Below are 19,921 nucleotides of genomic sequence, written 5' to 3' on the forward strand. Positions count from 1 at the left end.
GATTTGGAGAATTTATACATTGCCTCAGCTTAAGGTAAGCTAGTGTCCTCACGATGCCTTTGTTTGATCGCTTAGATGTCTTCGATCTCTCCGTGAGTCATGGAAGCAATATACGGAACGCCTCTGATATTTTCCAAGGCCAACATTACTGAGACGGAACACCAAACAGTGATCCTTTTGTTGGCCTGCGGTGCTCATACATTCAGTGTCGCATTTCCAACCGGATACAGTTGCGTTCGACCAGCTGGTTTTGCTTGTGGGAGACCATCTTAACCCAACGCTGTCTGCTATTGTGCAACGCTATCAATTTGGCACAGCAGTACGGTCTGAGGAGGAGTCAGTCGCTGAGTGTGCAGCCCGATTGAGAAGTATTGCTGAGGATTGTGATTGGGGGCTGTCCTCGCGGATGTGAACATAGAACATACAGTGCCGAAGGAGGCCATTCAGCCCATCGAGTCTGCACTGACCCACTTAAGCCCTCACTTCTACCCTATCCCCCTAACCCAATAACCCCTCCTAACCTTTTTGGACACTATAGGCAATTTATCATGGCCAATCCACCTAACCTGCACGTCTTTGGACTGTGGGAGGAAACCGGAGCACCCGGAGGAAACCCACGGCGACACGGGGAGAACGTGCAGACTCCGCACTGACAGTGATCCAGCGGGGAATCGAACCTGGGACCCTGGCACCGTGAGGCCACAGTGCTAACCACTATGCTACCGTGCTGCCCCGATGCTTCGGGACCGTTTAGTTTGTGGTATAAATAATCATGATGTTCAGAAGCGGCTTTTGGGAGAAGGGTGCCTAACATTCCAGTCAGCTCTACAGATTTCTCTCTCACAGGAAAGTGTGGCTCCTGTAGTTCACGAACTATCGGGCATGGAGGTCAATGCCACGAAGCGCCTTTCCCCCTGCCGCCTTTCAGCACACCCAGGTGGGGTCACCGAGAGTCGATCGGGGCACAGCCTCGTGACGCGAAGTCTAAACAAACACACTCGATGGATTCGGGCTGGGCTGCCAGCGCGCCATGTGAGCGGTGTGGCTACCAAAGCGGCCAGCAGCGTTGTCAGCGTAAAGGGCAGCATGTTCGTAAGGGTTCTACGGTTTGTCAGCCACTTGTGAGGGCCCATCATTATTGATGACCCCAAAGAGGCTGCCAACGAGTCAGACATGCAGCTGCACTGTTTGGCTGCGCCCGGATTGCACCTATCGGGATTCCTAAACGGGTCAATAGACATTGTTCATATGGAATTGGACATGGGTGTGGCCGTGTCTGTGATTCCCAGCAGTATTTCTGATCGCATCCGCCTCGGGGTGAGTGAATTGGCCGTGGCTGATTTGGTGGCCTGTCTCGCCTCGTATACCGGGGAGCATCTGCCCATAATGGGCTCTGCGCTTGCCCCTGTAACTTTGGAGCGTCAGTTGCTACATCTTTCCCTCATTGTGATCAAATGAGATGACCCTTGCCTCTTAGGCCGCGACTGGTTGCAACAGTTGCACCTTGATTGACCACTTGCCCTCCGAGTGGAGGCAGGAGGATTGCATTCGGTGTTACTTCCCTGATGTTTTTGGGTCTGGCCTTGGGAAGATTAAAGGAGCTGTGGCGAAAATCCAAGTAGAGCCGCAGGCCGAAACTCGTTTTCCCCCGCTGGACCGGTTCCTTCTGCCATCGTCAGAAACGTTGAAGCTGAATTGCAGGGGTTGCAAAACCTTGAGATCGTCTGGAACGGGCAGCCCCGATGATGAAGCCAGACCGTCCGTCTTCGCAGAGATTACAAATTGACCGTGAATACGGAATCTCGTCTGGACCGCTGTCCGCTTCCTCTCGTTGAGGACCTCTATGCCACTTTGGCGGGAGGCTCGACTTTTACAAAACCCAACATGAGCAGCGCATATCTGCAACTCAAGTTACAGAAGGCATCGAGAAAATCCCTCATCACCAACACTTAGAAGGGTCTTTATGAGTATACCAGGCTTCCTTTTGGCATCTCGTCTGCCTGCGCTATTTTTCAGCGCATTATGGCAGAGATATTACGCGTGGCAGTTTATCTCGACGATGTGCTTAATACGGGGGCAACGGAGGCCGAACATTTTCAAAATCTAGAGGCTGTTCTACGCCGCCTTTCTGAGCACGATTGTTTATTTGGGCTACCGTGTCGACCGCGATGGCCTCCACCCAGTCGAAGACGAAGTGCAGGCTGTGAAGATGGCCCCAGCGCCTATTAATGTCACAGATCTTCACTTGTTTTTGGGCCTCGTTAATTATTATGGCCGCTTTAAGCCGAACTAGGCTTCGATTTTGGCTCCCCCTTCATCGGCTCTTGCAGAAAGGTATCCCATGGTCGTCGAGGGACGAATGAGCTGCTGCGTTTCGGATCGTGAAGCGAACCCTGGTTTCCTCCAACGTTCTTGCGCACTTCGATACAACCAAACCTTTGTGTTTAACCTGCAATGCATCACCATCCAGCATTGGAGCCGTACTTCCTTATCACGTGAAAGTTGTCGGGATCACCCCATAGCCGACACCTCCAGGCTACTGCCAGCTGCTGAACGCTCCTTTGTGGATATGGAAAAGGAGGGGCTGCCGGTCATATTACGGGTCAACCGATTCAGTATGTCTGTGGCAGCCACTACTTCTCCGTTGCTGATCACAAGCCATTGCATGGTTTATTCTGAGAAGATAAGGCGTCCCGCCAATTACATTCAGAGCTGGGCTCTCCTGTCGCCGACCTATCGGAACTCTTTTGAACACAGACCCGGCTCATCTATAGCGCATGCAAATGCTTTAAGTTGACTGCTGCTGCCTGCTGTATCAATCGACCCGCCCATGGACGATGAAGTCATGGCTGTCCTCAATTTTATGAACCCGCTACCCCCTGACAGCTGCACACATCTGGGAATAGTAAGAAATATTACAACACCAGATTAAAGTCCAACAGGTTTGTTTCGAATCACTAGCTTTCAGAGCGCAGCTCCTTCCTCAAGTGAATGACGAGGTGGGTTCCATAAACACATATATAGACAAATTCAATGATGCAAGACGATACTTTGAATGCCAGTCTTTGCAGGTAATTAAGTCTTTACAGGTCCAGACGGTGCAGCTGGAGAGAGGGGTAACCCCAGGTTAAAGAGGTGTGAATTGTCTCAAGCCAGGACAGTTGGTAGGATTACGCAAGCCCAGGCCAGATGGTGGGAGATGAATGTAATGCAACATGAATCCAAGGTCCCGGTTGAGGCCGGACTCATGCGTGCGGAACTTGGCTATCAGTTTCTGCTCGGCGATTCTGCGTTGTTGCGTGCCTTTAAGGCCGCCTTGGAGAACACATACCCAAAGATCAGAGGCTGAATGCCCTTGACTGCTGAAGTGTTCCCCGACTGGAAGCTGGAAGTGAACATTCACTCCCCCACCATCTGGCCTGAGCTTGCAAAATCCTATCAATTGTTTTCTTTCCAATTAAGGGGCAATGCAATTTGGCGTGGCCAATCTATCTACCCTGCACATCTTTGCGTTGGGGGAGTAAGGCCCATGCAGACACAGACGGGGAGAATGTACAAACACCACACCGACAGTGATCCGGGGCCGGGATCGAACCCGGATCCTCAGCACCGTGAGGCAGCAGTGCTAACCACTGCACCACCGTGCCGCCCCTGACTGAATTGATGATGGGTTGTCGTCTTCACACCCAACTGGGATAATTATTTCCCGACTTCGGCATTAAGGTGCGCCTTTCGCAAGTTTAAAGGCGTTGCCCCGAAGGGTCTTCCTCTCTACGCTGTTTTGCACCCGACCAGAAAATCAGCGTCCGCAACTTCGGTGAAGGTCCTCGTTGGATTCCAGGGGTCGTCGTTCACCGAACCGGTTCCGTGTTGTACCAGGTCCGTGTGCAAGGCCAACTCATGAAGCGTCATCTCGATCACCTTCGTGCACGGGCACCTGATGCTCTGTCTTCTTCTCATCGTCTTTCATCCACAAGCCAGCCAGTCGTTAAGGCATTAACGCAGGGTACCTCCGCTCCGGCTCGGCCGTCCCTCAGGGGGTCTTCAGAGTTCAGGGGGGGAGGGGTGTAGTAACCCGCATGGGACAACGGGGCAAACCTTCTAATACTCCCCTTGTGCCTCAAGGGGTATGAACACCCTTGGTATATAAGGCCGACCAGAGTGTAACTGGCCTCGAGAGAAGGGATCGGTGACTTTCCAACTGAGTCCTGATGCAAATTCCTGAGAGTAAATTAAAGTTATTGTGTCTAGCAAGCTGACTGACTCCTCTTGCCATTGGAGAACACACTGACTGCTCAAATACTCCACTCCCTGGAGAGTCAGCTGCGAATCCCCGAGGTAAGGTTTTTATACTCTCAGCTCCGATACTCCGCCCCCCCCTCCCCCCCCGAGTTTGCTCCCTGGAGACTAGGCCGCGAATCCTCCGAGGTAAGGTTTTTGTACTCCCAGCTCTGATACTCCACATCTCTGAGGCCGCATCAAGTAAGGTTTTTGTACTCGCAGCTCCGATACTCCGCCCCTCCGAGTTTCCTCCCTGGAGACTAGGTCACGAATTCTTGAGGTAAAGTTTTTTATTCTCACATCTCCGATACTCCGCCCCTCCGAGTCTGCTCCCTGGAGACTAATAATAATAATTGCTTATTGTCACAAGTAGGCTTCCATGAAGTTCCTGTGAAAAGCCCCTAGTCTCCACATTCCGGCGACTGTTCGGGGAGGCCGGTCTGGGAATTGAACCCGCGCTGCTAGTCTTGTTCTGCATTACAAGCCAGCTGTTTAGCACAATGTGCTAAACCAGCCCCGAGGTATGGGCAGTAGGATTTGGAGAGTAGGTAGTGGGAAATAAGTCGCTGGGACCTGGTGGCCTGCAGCCTAGGGTATTAAGGGAGATGGCAGCGTGGATGTTGGATGCATTGGTTATGATATTTTAGAATTACCTGGATTCGGGAAGGGTCCCGGTGGATTGGAAACACGCTAATGTAACTCCCCTATTCAAAAAGGGACAGATGCAAAAGGTAGGAAACTATCGACTGGTTAACTTGACCTCTGTGGTGGGGAAGTTGCTGGAATCAATCATTAAGGAGGAGATGACTGGACATTTGAAAAGACAAAGCTCAATCCACCAATGTCAGCGTGGTTTCATGAGGGGTAAGTCATGCTTGACCAACTTGCTCGAGTTCTTTGAGGAGGTAAACAGCAAGGTGGATAATGGTACTACGGGCCAGGGTTTAGAGAACACCAAAGTATATCGTGGAGTTCACCTGACCCACAACTTTGAATAGATTTTGGTTATGGGGAGCACAAGGGCCCACTTTACAGGTGTGATGCAACAGAGAGCTAAAGTATTTTAAAAACAAAATAATGTTTATTCTATGAATCCAGTTAACATTTTATAAACCCACAGCAAACACCTTTTAAAAAAAATATATATATTGTATTAAAGTTTTCAAACACAATTTTTCCACTTTACAAATCAACATAAAAAAAGCACAGTAACTAATAAATAACATTATTTAAATAGAATAGTGAACTAGCAACGTAACAAGAAATAGTGCTCCCCCTCGCCCCCCCCCCTTCTGGGCTGCTGCTGCTGCCGATCTATTTTCCCTTAACGTTCCGCGAGATAGTCAAAGAACGGTTGCCACCGCCTGGAGAACCCCCGAACCGATCCTCTCAACGCAAAGTTCATCTGTTCCAGTTTTATGAACCCTGCCATATCGTTTATCCAGGCCTCCACGCCGCGGGGTTTCGCTTCCTTCCACATAAGTAAGATCCTTCGCCGGGCTATCAGGGACGCAAAGGCCAGAATATCGGCGTCTTTCGCCTCCTGCACTCCCGGCTCTTCCGCTACCCCAAATATAGCTAACCCCCCAGCCTGGCTTGACTCGGACCTTCACCACCTTTGAAATCACCCTTGCCACTCCCCTCCAGTACTCATCCAGTGCCGGACACGACCAAAACATATGTGTGTGGTTCGCCGGGCTTCCCAAGCACCTCCCGCACCTGTCCTCCACTCCGAAGAACCTGCTCAGCCTTGCTCCCGTCATGTGTGCTCTGTGTAGAACCTTGAATTGTATCAGGCTAAGCCTGGCACACGAGGAAGAGGAATTTACCCTACTTAGGGCATCAGCCCACAGCCCCTCCTCAATCTCCTCCCCCAGCTCTTCTTCCCATTTTCCTTTCAGCTCCTCGACCAGCGCCTCCCCCTCGTCTCTCATCTCCTGATATATTTCGGACACTTTGCCCTCCCCGACCCATACCCCCGAGATCACTCTATCCTGAATCCCCTGTGTCGGGAGCAGTGGAAATTCCCGCACCTGTTGCCTCGTAAACGCCCTCACTTGCATATATCTAAAGATATTCCCCAGGGGCAACTCATACTTTTCCTCCAGCATCCCAGGCTCGCAAACTCCCCATCAATAAACAAATCTCAATCTCCTAATTCCTGCCCGATGCCAGCTCTGGAACCCTCCGTCCATCCTTCCTGGGACAAACCTATGGTTATTCCTGATCGGGGACCACACCGAGGCACCCGTCACCCCCCTGTGTCGCCTCCATTGCCCCCAGAGCCTTAAGGTTGCCACCACCACTGGGTTTGTGGTGTACCTTTTTGGGGAGAGCGGCAGCGGCGCCGTCACCAGCGCCTTTAGGCTCGTTCCTTTACAGGACGCCATCTCCAGCCTCTTCCACGCCGCTCCCTCGCCCTCCCTCATCCACTTGCAAACCATCGCCACATTGACGGCCCAGTAGTAGTCGTCCAGATTCGGCAACGCCAGTCCCCCTCTGTCCCTGCTGCGCTGCAGGAACCCCCTCCTTACCCTCGGGGTCTTCCCTGCCCACACGAAACCCATAACACTCCTGTCTATTTTCTTGAAAAAGACCTTAGTGATCGAAATGGGGAGACATTGAAACACAAAAAGAAACCTTGGGAGGACCATCACCTTTACCGCCTGCACTCTGCCCGCCAGTGAGAGCGGCAGCATATCCCACCTCTTGAAATCCTCCTCCATCTGCTCCACCAGCCGCGTCAGATTGAGTTTGTGTAGAGTTCCCCAGCTCTTGGCTACCTGAATCCCCAAATATCGGAAGCTCCTTTCCACTCTCCTTAACGGCAGGGCATCTATCCCTCTTCCCTGATCCCCGGGGTGTACTACGAAAAGCTCACTCTTCCCCATATTTAGCCTATATCCCGAAAAATCTCCAAACTCCCTCAATATCTGCATAACCTCTGTCATCCCCTCTACAGGATCCGCCACATATAGCAGTAGGTCATCTGCGTAGAGTGACACTCGATATTCCTCTCCCCCTCTAACCACCCCCCTCCATTTCCTAGAGTCTCTCAACGCTATGGCCAGTGGTTCAATTGCCAGCGCGAACAGTAATGGGGACAACGGGCATCCCTGTCTTGTTCCCCTATGTAACCGAAATTACTCCGATCTCTGCCGATTTATGACTACACTTGCCACTGGGGCCCCATATAGGAGTTTGACCCAACTGACAAACCCCTCCCCGAACCCAAACCTCCTCAACACCTCCCATAGATATTCCCACTCTACCCTATCGAATGCCTTCTCTGCATCCATCGCTACCACTATCTCTGCCTCCCCCTCCACTGGGGGCATCATTATCGCCCCCAACAGCCGTTGCACGTTGACATTCAGTTGTCTCCCCTTTACAAACCCTGTTTGGTCTTCATGCACCACCCCCGGGACACAATTCTCGATCCTCGTCGGCAGCACTTTTGCCAGCAACTTGGCGTCTACATTCAGGAGCGAGATAGGTCTATATGACCCGCATTGCAGCGGATCTGTATCCCGCTTCAGGATTAGTGATATCGTCGCCTCCGACATTGTCTCTGGCCTCGTTAAAGGTTCTCACCAGCAGCGGGGCCAACAAGTCCACATATTTCCTGTAAAATTCCACCGGGAACCCGTCCGGGGCCTTCCCTACCTGCATGTTCCCCAGCCCTTTAATCACCTCATCCACCTCAATTGGCGCCCCCAGACCTGCCACCTCCTGCTCCTCCACCCTTGGGAACTTTAGTTGTTCCAGAAACTGTTGCATCCCCTCTTTTCCCTCCGGGGGTTGGGACCTATATAGCCTCTCATAAAAGATCTTAAACACCTCATTTACCTTCCCTGCTCTCCACTCCGTAGTTCCCGTTTCATCCCTGACTCCCCCTATTTCCCTCGCCGCTATCCTCTTACGAAGCTGGTGGGCCAGCAGCCGGCTCGCCTTTTCCCCATATTCGTATCTCATCCCCTGTGCCTTCCTCCACTGTGCCTCTGCCTTCTCTGTGGTCAGCAGGTCAAACTCCGTCTGAAGTCTTCGCCTCTCTCTATATAGTCCTTCGTCCGGGGCCTCCGCATATCTTTTATCCACACTCAAAATCTCCCCCACTAATCTCTCCCTTTCTTTGCCCTCTTTTTTTCTCCTTGTAAGCCCTAATGGAGATCAACTCTCCCCTAACCACCGCTTGCAGCACTTCCCATACTACCCCCACCTGGATCTCACCATCATCATTGGCCTCCAGGTACCTCTCAATACATCCCCGCACCCTTCCACAGATCCCCTCATCCGCCAATAGTCATCCAGTCGCCAGAGTGGGCGCTATTCCCTCTCCTCTCCTAGTTCCAGATCCCCCCAGTGCGGGGCATGGTCTGAAACGGCTATGGCCGAATACTCCGTTCCTGCCACCTTCAAAATCAGTGCCCTGCTCAAAACAAATAAATCTATTCGGGAGTATACCTTATGGACATGGGAGAAAAAGGAGAACTCTTTGGCCAACGGCCTAGCAAATCTCCACGGATCCACTCCCCCCCCCCCCCCCCCCCCCATTTGCTCCATGAACCCCCTAAGCACCTTGGCCGCTGCCGGCCTTCTTCCGGTCCTGGATCTAGACCGGTCTAGCCCTGGATCCAGCACAGTATTGAAATCCCCCCCCCCATTACCAGGCTTCCCACCTTCAGGTCCGGGATACGTCCCAGCATCCGCTTCATAAATCCCGCGTCGTCCCAGTTCGGGGCATATACATTTACCAGCACGACCTCCTTTCCCTGCAATCTACCACTCACCATCACATATCTACCCCCGTTGTCCACCACTATATTCCTAGCCTCGAACGACACCCGTTTCCCCACCAATATCGCCACCCCTCTATTTTTCGCGTCCAACCCTGAGTGGAACACCTGTCCCACCCATCCTTTCCTTAACCTAACCTGATCCGCCACCTTCAGATGCGTCTCCTGAAGCATGACCACGTCTGCCTTCAGTCCTTTTAAGTGCGCGAACACTCGGGCCCTCTTAATCGGCTCATTTAGGCCTCTCAGATTCCAAGTGATCAGCCGGATTGGGGGGCCGCCCGCCGATTAGCCATACCCTATTCTAGGCGAGTCCCCCGTCCAGGTCCCGCGCACCCACCCGTCCCCCAGGCGGCGCCCTCCCGTCCCGAAAACCTCTTCCCTTGCCAGCTCCCTCTCGCTCCCAGCAGCAGCAACCCAGTTGACCCCCCCCGCCCCGCTAGATCCCCATCTAGCATGGTTACTCCCCCCATGATGCTTCCGAAAGTCAGCTGACTCCAACTGACCCCGGCTTCCCCCGCTCCCTCCTTGACCCCCCCCCCCCGTGTGTGGAACTCTCATCCTTCTTGCGCCTATCTTCCCGGCATCATCTCCCTGGCGCGGGAAAAAAACCGCGCTTTCCTGGATCGGCCCCGCCCCCCATGGCGCAGCTCCCCCATTCCCCATCCCCCCCCTCAGTCCCTTTTTCCACCGGCGCCCACATTTCTCAGTGTCCCCCCGTCAAGAAGAGAAAAAACCCCGTCTATCGTCTCGATACTGTGAACCTCCCATTCCCCAATTTACATTTCTATACATCGACACCGTCGTCTCCCCCACAGCATCAGTCCCTCAGTTCTGGTCCAGTTTCTCTTCTTGGATGAAGGTCTATGCCTCATCCGACGTTTCAAAGTAGTAATGTTTGCCTTGGTGCGTGACCCACAATCGCGCCGGCTGCAGCATCCCAAACTTTATTTTCTTCTTGTGAAGCACCGCCTTGGCCCGATTAAAGCTCGCCCACCTCCGCGCTCCAGTCCTGATACACTCGTATCACCGCATTCTCCCACCTGCTACTCCAAACCACCTTAGCCCAGCTCAAAACGGCCTCACTGTCCGTGAAGCAGTGAAATCTCACCACTATCGCCCTTGGTGGTTCTCCAGCCTTTAGTCTCCTCACAAGGACTCGGTGAGCCCCTTCCACCTCCAGGGTGCCCGAGGGGACCTCAGCTCCCATTAGCGAATGGAGCATCGTGCTCATATAAGCCCCAACGTCAGCTCCCTCCACTCCCTCGGGGAGACCCAGAATCCGGAGGTTCTTTCTCCTCGAGCTGTTCTCCAGGACTTCGAGCCTTTCGATACACCTCTTATGTAGCGCCTCGTGCGTCTCCATTTTTACCGCTAGGCCCAGACTCTCATCCTCGTTTTCGGATGCTTTCGCCTTCACCCCACGGAGGTCTATCGCCTGGGCCTTTTGCGGTTCTTTTAGCCCTTCGATTGCCAATAACATCGGCGCCAGCACCTCCTTTAATTCCTCCACACACCGTCGGAGGAATTCCTGCTGGTCCGGGCCCCATGTCTTCTGGGCTCCATCCGTCGCCATCTTGCTTCTTCCTTCTCTTCTCTGCCGCTGCTCCAAAGGATCCTTCGCAATCTGGCCACTACCACCGATCCTTTCCATACACACCCGGGGGGACTCCTTCCTTCGTCACCCCACACTGGGTTTGGTCCCAAAAAATTTCCGTTGGGGCTCCCGAAAAGAGCCCAAAAGTCCGTTAGAACGGGAGCTGCCGAAACGTGCGGCTTAGCAGTGCATCACCGCAACCGGAAGTCCCACAGCAAACATCTTACCAACTACCAAACTGATAACCCACCCAGAAAGATACAGTACTCTATAGGTAACCCTCAGTAACGTTCCTAACAACATCCATAAGCCAAAACACTTTTTAACAAAGACGGTAGGTTTGTATTCTCTACAGACAACCGTTATCACTTTTAAATTATCAAGTGATCTAAACACCTTGTTTAACATACAGAGAGCGGCCAGTATACATCTGCTTGGTTTGAATGCAGCTCTCCAACTGAAAGCAAAACTAAAACACAGCCAAAAAGAGCTTCCAGCTCAAAACGAAAGTAAAAAAAGCAGAATCACATTCCAGCTCCACTCACACAATGACATCACTGCAGCCATTTGATAAAACACCCTTTTCTTAAAGGGACTCTCACATGACAATGGGAACCTGTGGATGTGGTATATCCAGACTTCTAGAAGGCGTTGAATAAGGTGCCGCATAAAAGACCGATCCAGAAGGTGGGAGCGCAGGGGATTGGCGGAGTGGGGGTAGAGTGCTAGATTGGATTGAGGATTGGCTGACTGACAGAAAGCAGGGGGTTGAGATAAATGGGTCCTTTTCTGGCTGGTGAACTGTAACTAGTGGGGTGCCACAGGGATCAGTCCTCGGACCTCAATTGTTTACAATTTATACAAATGATCTGTGAGCAAGGACGTGGTGTAATATAGCAACATTTGCGGATGGTACTAAAATAGGTGGGAGAGGAGGCGGTGAAGAGGAGAAAAAGATTTTACAGATGGATATAAATAGGCTAGGAGAATGGGCAAAATTTGGCAGATGGGAGTTTAACGTGGATAATTGTGAGGTTATCCATTTTGGCCGAAAAATAGAAAGGGAAATTATCTAAGCACAAAGCAGATTCAAAATGTGCCTGAGTAGAGGGATCTGGGTGTTTTTGTTCATGAATCGGAGAAAGCCGGTATGCAGGTACAGCCTGTAATTGAAAAGGCAAATGGAATGTTCGCGTTTATTGCAAAAGGACTGGAGTATAAAAGTAGAGAAGTGCTGTTACAATTGTATCGGGTGTTGATGAGACCACATCTGGAGTATTGTGTCCAGCTTTGGTCTCCTTATTTGAGGAAGGATGTGGTGGCATTGGAGACAGTTCAGAGGAGGTTCACCAGATTGATTCCAGGGATTACAATATTGATTACAGTTGACGTATGAGGAGAGATTAAACAATTTGGGCTTATACTCGCTGGGGTTTAGAAGGATGAGAGGGGATCTGATCGCGGTGTATAAAATACTAAAGGGGATTGATGTGGGGAAATCTAGAACGAGTGTTCACGGATATTGGTTGAGAGGCGGTAGAGTTAGAACTGAGATGAGGAGGAACTACTTCTCGCAGAGTGCGGTGAATTTGTGGAACTCGCTGCGCCATAGTGCGGTGGCGTCTGAGTCATTAAATGGTTTCAAGAAGGAGATAAACATATTTCTGATTTGAAAAACAGGTGAAAGGGATATGGGGAACAGGTGGGGAAGTGGATTTGAGACCAAGAAGTGATCAGCCATGATCTGATTGAATGGTGGAGCAGGCTCGAAGGGCTGAATTGCCTACTTCTCCTAATTTCTATGTTCCAATGACTGAGTGAGGAAAGAATGTTCCAGAGAAACTAGAATTGTCTGTTCTGAATTTCTATCCTGTACTGACAAGTGATGTATTTTGTAAACTCCTTTTACAGCATATTAGAAGAGGCGGAATTACAGACAAAAATCTCAAACACCATATCTCGACCTGGCAGTGTCACTCAATTCATCGGGACTTGAATCGACCATTGAATCCAGAAGGAGAAATGTTTGCCCAAGCTGTTGGCATCGGAAAAATGTTAATATCAGTGTGATTGGAAAATCACCGAGACGCACACACTCTGGTGAGTGTTTCAGTGCACTGACTGTGGAAAGAGCTTTAACCAGTTACAGCCTGAAAATAAATTCACAGTGGGGAGAGAACGTACAGGTGTTCTGTGTGTGGACGAAGCTTCAACTGATTGACCAACATGGAGAGACAAGAGGAGACACAAAACATGGAGAAACCGTGGAAATGTTGGGATTGTGGGAAGGGATTCAGAGTCCCTTCTGCACTGGAAGCTCATCGGCGCATTCACACTGGGGAGAGGCCGTTCATCTGCCCTCACTGTGAGAAGGGATTCACTGTGTTATCCAGCCTGATGTCACACCAGCGGGTTCACACTGGGGAGAGGCCGTTCACCTGCTCAGTGTGTGGGAAACGATTCACTGAGTTATCCGACCTGCGGGTACACCACCGAGTTCACACTGGGGAGAGGCCGTTCACCTGCTCTCAGTGTGGGAAGGGATTCACTACGTTATCCAACCTGAAGACACACCAGCGAGTTCACACAGGGGAGAGGCCATTCACCTGCTCTCAGTGTGGGAAGGGATTCACTGAGTTATCCACCCTGCGGAGTCACCAGCGAGTTCACACTGGGGAGAGGCCGTTCACCTGCTCTGTGTGCGAGAAGGGATTCACTCGGTTGGCCAACCTGCAGACACACCAGCGAGTTCACACTGGGGAGAGGCCATTCGGCTGCTCTCAGTGTGGGAAGGGATTCACTCGGTTATCCAACCTGCGGAGTCATCAGCGCTTTCACACGAGGGAGAAGCCGTTCACCTGCTCTCAGTGTGGGAAAGGATTCACTCAGTTATCCAGCTTGCGGTCACACCAGCGAGTTCACACTGGGGAGAGGCCGTTCACCTGCTCTCAGTGTGGGAAGCGATTCACTGAGTTATCCAACCTGCAAAGACACCAGCGAATTCACACTGGGGAGAAGCCGTTCACCTGCTCTCAGTGTGAGAAGGGATTTACTCGGCTATCCAGCCTGCAATCACACCAGCGAGTTCACACTGGGGAGCGACCGTTCATCTGCTCTCAGTGTGGGAAAGGATTTATTCACTCATCCAACCTGCGGACACACCAGCGAGTTCACACTGTGTAGATGCCATTCACCTGCTGTCAGTGTGGGAAGGGAATCTGGATTCATCCCACCTGCTGAGACACCAACAAGGTCACAAGTGATTACAGGGGTTGGATTCTGCTGTTATTGTTCCTCCTCTCAATTACACCCAGCATTGCATTTCGTTCATTCTGACAGCTGTTCAATGGGGAGGGTCGGAGGGTTTCTTTCTGCTGGACTGGCTGGTCTCACGACTTTTGTCTCCAGTGGGCTGATGCTCTTTGAGCATCGTTGCCAATATCTGACTTCAAATTTCACAAGGATCACAGAGTGAAAGTGTTTGGAAGTTTGAAGATATTTAGTTCCCATTTCTGTTTGTAATATCCAAATCATGCCACGTTGCCATAGAGATGGGCTGTGGGGGTTACATGGTTTTTAGTGTTTAATTTATCTGTGGTGTCCTTCACAGAAGAAAACGATCAGCGTATGAGGGGCAAGTTGTCTGAGGTGGGCTGGGAAACTGATGGGAGGCAGGGAATAGCTAATATTTAAGGAATTATTACATATTTACCAGGTTTCAGTTAGCTCAGTTGGCTGGATGGCTGGTTCATGATGCAGAGCGGCGCCAACATGGTGGGTTCAACTCCCGTACCGGCTGAGGTTATCCATGAAGGCTCCGCCTTCCCAACATTGCCCCTCGCCTGAGGTGTGGTGACCCTCGGGTTAAATCATCACCAGTCAGCTCTCTCTCTCTCTCTCTCTCAAAGGGGAGAGCAGCCTGTGGTCCTCTGGGACTTTGGTGAATTTCATTTCACATAAATACAACAAATATCGATTATTTTAAGGATCAAAACTGCAACAGAAAAAGTGACGAAACGGTAGCGAACATAAAAAGTTAAAGATTTCATTAGATCAAAAGAAGCGACTCATAAAGTGGCCAAAATAGTAGTAAGCCTGAAGATTGGGAACTTGTTTTAGAATTCAGCAAAGGAGGACCAAGAAACTGATGAAGAGAAAATAGAATATGAGAGCAAACTGGGGGGAACTGGAAAAGTTCCTCTAGGAATGTGAACAGGAAAAGATGAGCAAAGACCAATGTGGGTCCATTCCAGGCAGAGACAGGAGAGTTTATAATGGGGAATAAGGAAGTGGCAGAGAAACTAAACAATGTGTGTCTGTCTTCACGGAGGAAGATACAGAAATTGCCCCCAAAACACTAGAGAACCAAGGGACCAGTGAGCATGAGGGACTGAAAGAGATTAGTATTAGTGAAAAAGTAACACTGGAGAAATTAATGTGGCTGAAAGTTAATAAATCCCCAAAAGCTGCTGCTCTACATCCCAGAGTGTTGAAAGAGGTGGCTGGAGAGATAGTGGATACATTGGTGATCATCTTTCACAATTCTATAGATTCTGGAATGGTTCCTGCAGATTGGAAGGTGGTAAATGTAACCCCAATATTTAAGGAGGGAGAGAGAAAACGGGGAACCAGAGACCCATTAGCCTGAGCTAATGGGCTGGGGCCGGTTTAGCTCAGTTGGCTGGACAGCTGGTTCGTGATATAGAGCAAAGCCAGCAGCATGGGTTCAACTCCGTACCAGCTGATGTTATTCATGAAAGCCCCTCCTTCTCAACCTTCCTCTTGTCCTGAGCTGTGGTGATCCTCAGGTTAAATCAACACCAGTCAGCTCCCCCCCCCCCGACCCCCCCCCCCCCCCAAAGGGGAAAGCAACCTATGGTCACGTGGGACTATGGCGACTTTACCTTCACTTAGCCTGACATCAGTAGAAGGGAAAATGCTACAATCTATTATAAAGGATGTGATAACATACGAATTAGGAGCAGGAGTAGGCCACTCGGCCCCTCAAGCCTGCTCCACCATTCGATACGTTCCCGGCTGATCTGATTGTAACCTCAACTCCACATTCCCGCTGGCTTTGATAACCTTTCACCCCCTTTGCTTGACAAGAATCTATCCAGCTCTGCCTTCAAAATATTCAAAGACTCTGCTTCCACTGCCCTTTGAGGAAGAGTTCCAAAGACTCCCAAAACAAGAACTTTTAAAGTATAGTCACTGTTGTAATGTACAAAACTATAGGTCGGGCTGAGAAAGCCAATTTAATTTAAAAATTCAATCACATTTGCACCAAATTCACAGATATAAGTAACAAGGTCAAGGAAGTCATTTTAAACTCTAACATCTAGCTTCATGCAGTCATTTCCCATCACATTGATTTCATATTAATCGACAATAACAAAACAGTTGATTATTCAGCAATGAACTTTGATTAAGTTATTAGCAAAACCATGTAATAGATAATATTGTAATGGCTGGATTGTTCTTCTATAAATTATAAATTAAGATTGTACAAACCTAATGTTGCTAGAAACTGAAAAACTAGCAGAAATCGTTGATACCAAGAAAATATTTTCATATTCTATCCAAGTCTGGCTCAAGAATAAACTTGTTGTTCAACCTGATCATGATTAGCAAGGAAGAAAGCTATTGCCTTCCACAAACTGTCTTTTTGAGTCAGTGTACCTTGTATTAATTAAATGTATTAATTAGATTACTATATTAATTAGCTACCAGTCAGTAACATCATTAAATAAGTAGTGACCCTTAATCGAGTTGCAATTAATGAATCAGTAGTTATAATTAATTTGCTGTAAAAATGTAAAAGCTTAATTGCTGTGTATGTAAAGAATGTGCAATGAGGATAAATGTACTGGCAAGAGAGACCTTCAAGCTCTGATTAGCCTCAACATTGGAAACTGTCTGAATAAGGGATTGTATAGAATCAGATAAAGGGATAGTATGAAACGGTTCTATTGTATTTCTGTCTGAGATAATGAGAGAAGGTGGTGTCAGTAATTGGGGATCCAATTGAGGAGACAGAAGAGCTCTTGCGTGACTGCTTAGAGACAGTGGACTGGTCCATATTTAAGAACTCAACGACCAACTTAAATGAGTATGCTACCACCGTCACAGACTTCATCAGCAAATCTGTGGACGACTGCGTGCCAAAGAAAGCAGTACGTGCGTTCCCCAACCGGAAACCATGGCTCAACCGCGAGATTGACTCCCTACTGAAGGACAGATCTGAGGCGTTCAAGGCAGACGACCCTGACCTATATAAGAAATCCAGGTACGACCTCCACAAAGCCATCCGGAATGCCAAGAGGGAATATCAAACCAAGCTACAGTCACAGACAGACTCTCGGCGGTTGTGGCAAGGACTAAACAACATAATGGGCTACAAAGCGAAGCTGAACAGTATCTCTGGCAGCAGCGCACCCCAACCCGATGAACTCAATGCATTCTATGCTCGGTTCGAGCAGGTAACCAACAATCCGCTGTCGAGTGCCGCAGCAGCCCATAATTCACCCATACCCACCATCACAGCTTCCAAAGTCAGATTGGCCTTCCTGAAAGTGAACCCTCGGAAGGCGACGGGCCCAGACGGGATTCCTGGTCGTGCACTCAGAGCCTGCGCGGACCAGCTGGCAGAGGTATTCACGGACATCTTTAACCTGTCCCTACTCCACTCCGAGGTCCCCACCTGCTTCAAGAAGACCACCATCATACCGGTACCAAAGAAGAACCAGGCAACGTGCCTCAATGACTACCGACCAGTGGCCCTGACTTCAGTCGTAATGAAGTGCTTCGAGAGGTTGATCATGAAGCGCATCACCTCCATACTCCCAGAACGCCTTGATCCACTGCAATTCGCATACCGCTCAACCGGTCCACATCAGACACCATTTCCCTGGCCCTACACTCATCCCTAGAGCATCTCGAAAACAAGGACTCCTACATTAGACTCCTATTTATTGACTACAGCTCCGCCTTCAACACCATAATCCTAGCCAAGCTCATATCAAAGCTCCAAAACCTAGGACTTGGCTCCCCACTCTGCAACTGGATCCTCGATTTTCTGACCAACAGACCACAATCAGTAAGAATGAACAACAACACCTCCTCCACAATAGTCCTCAACACCGGCGCCCCGCAAGGCTGCGTACTTAGCCCCCTACTCCCTGTACATACACGACTGCGTGGCAAAACTTGGTTCCACCTCCCATCTACAAGTTTGCTGACGATACGACCATAGTGGGCCGGATCTCGAATAACGATGAGTCCGAATACAGGAGGGATATAGAGAACCTAGTGGAGTGGTGTAGCGACAACAATCTCTCCCTCAATGCCAGCAAAACTAAAGAGCTGGTAATTGACTTCAGGAAGCAAAGTACTGTACACACCCCTGTCAGCATCAACGGGGCCAAGGTGGAGATGGTTAGCAGTTTCAAATTCCTAGGGGTGCACATCTCCAAAAATCTGTCCTGGTCCACCCACGTCGACGCTACCACCAAGAAAGCACAACAGCGCCTATACTTCCTCAGGAAACTAAGGAAATTCGGCATGTCCACATTGACTCTTACCAACTTTTACAGATGCACCATAGAAAGCATCCTATCGGGCTGTATCACAGCCTGGTATGGCAACAGCTCGGCCCAGGACCGCAAGAAACTTCAGAGAGTCGTGAACACAGCCCAGTCCATCACACGAACCTGCCTCCCATCCATTGACTCCATCTACACCTCCCGCTGCCTGGGGAAAGCGGGCAGCATAATCAAAGATCCCTCCCACCCGGCTCACTCACTCTTCCAACTTCTTCCATTGGGCAGGAGATACAGAAGTCTGAGAACACGCACGAACAGACTCAAAAACAGCTTCTTCCCCACTGTCACCAGACTCCTAAATGACCCTCTTATGGACTGATTTCATTAACACTACACCCTGTATGCTTCATCCGATGCCAGTGCTTTTGTAGTTACATTGTATATGTTGTGTTGCCCTATTATGTATTTTCTTTTATTCCCTTTTCTTCCCATGTACTTAATGATCTGTTGAGCTGATCGCAGAAAAATACTTTTCACTGTACCTCGGTACACATGACAATAAACAAATCCAATCCAATCCAATTAAATTAATCCAGTGTCCAAATTGACTCATGGTCATGTTACAATAGGCCCAACTCTGACGTGAGGTAATGGTCACTTTGGGGATAAAAGTAGAGGTTCTGGAGGTCTTCCTTGCTGGCCAAGTACTGAAGACTCCTGAGGCCGAGTTCCAAGGAAATTACTGTCAAAGAAGGAGCCAGACTCCCGAGGCTGAATTCCACAAGAATTACTGTCAAAGAAGGAGCCAGAGAGGGTTACGTTTCTACAGACTGATCACCCGCATGAAATTGTGAAAGTCAATGTCTTAAAGTTGTTCAGTAAACCTGTTCCATTTAATAAACTTCTTTTTAAATTTCCTATCCAGAGAATTCTTCCTTTGTCTTAATCCGAACGAAAGTGAATTTATTTAATGGTAAGTTGGGGGTGGCTGAAATCAATTAAGTTCCAGATAACAAGATCAGATAACAGAAATCTTCAATTTAAAAACTTACATTTCTATAGCGCCTTTCACAATCACAGGACGTCCCAAAGTGCTTTACAGCCAATGAAGTACTTTTGAAGTGTAGTCACTGTTGTAATGCAGGAAACGCAGCAGCCAATTTACACACAGCAAGATCCCACACACAGCAATGTGATAATGAGCAGATGATCTGTTTTTAGTGATGTTGATTGAGGGATAAATATTGACCAGGACGCCGGGGATAACTCCCCTGCTCTTCTTCAAAATAGTGGCTGTGGGAACTTTTACACCCACTTGAGAGGGGCAGACGCAGGGCCTCAGTTTAACATCTTATTTCCCTGGATCCTGGAAAATTTCAGTTCCAGTGGATTGGAAAAAGGCCAATTTAACACCTTTATTCAAAAAAGGAGAAAGGCCGAAAGTAGGAAACTATAGACCACTTTAACGTCTGTTGTTGGGAAATTGTTAGAATCCAATATTAAGGAAGTAATAATGGGACATTTGGAAAGTCAAAACGCAATCCATCAGAGTCAGCATTGTTTTATGACGGGTAAATCGAGTTTGACTAATTTGCTGGAGTTCATTGAAGATGTAACCAGCTAACCGTCAGAAAGCAGAGTGGGGATGGATAAATTTAGTGTAGATCACTGGCCAGCTGCTTTAATGCTTTCAGCAACACCAG

At 49.4% G+C, this 19,921-nt stretch overlaps 1 protein-coding gene across 2 annotated transcripts in view; it reads left to right on the forward strand.

Moving 5' to 3' along the window:
- LOC140422512 (uncharacterized) overlaps window positions 1-19,921 on the forward strand; it is a 73,134-nt gene that overhangs the window by 13,313 nt on the left and 39,900 nt on the right. Inside the window, exon 2 of one of the 2 annotated variants that reach the window (XM_072507524.1) lies at window positions 12,586-13,851. The exons of the other annotated variant lie outside the window; for it this stretch is intronic. Within the exon in view, the coding sequence (XP_072363625.1) occupies window positions 12,901-13,851 (951 nt within the window). The 5' untranslated portion in view covers window positions 12,586-12,900. The remainder of the gene's footprint in view (window positions 1-12,585; window positions 13,852-19,921) is intronic. 2 annotated transcript variants of the gene reach the window in all.

Source organism: Scyliorhinus torazame, chromosome 5, assembly GCF_047496885.1.
Source record: "Scyliorhinus torazame isolate Kashiwa2021f chromosome 5, sScyTor2.1, whole genome shotgun sequence".
NCBI lineage: Eukaryota > Metazoa > Chordata > Chondrichthyes > Carcharhiniformes > Scyliorhinidae > Scyliorhinus > Scyliorhinus torazame.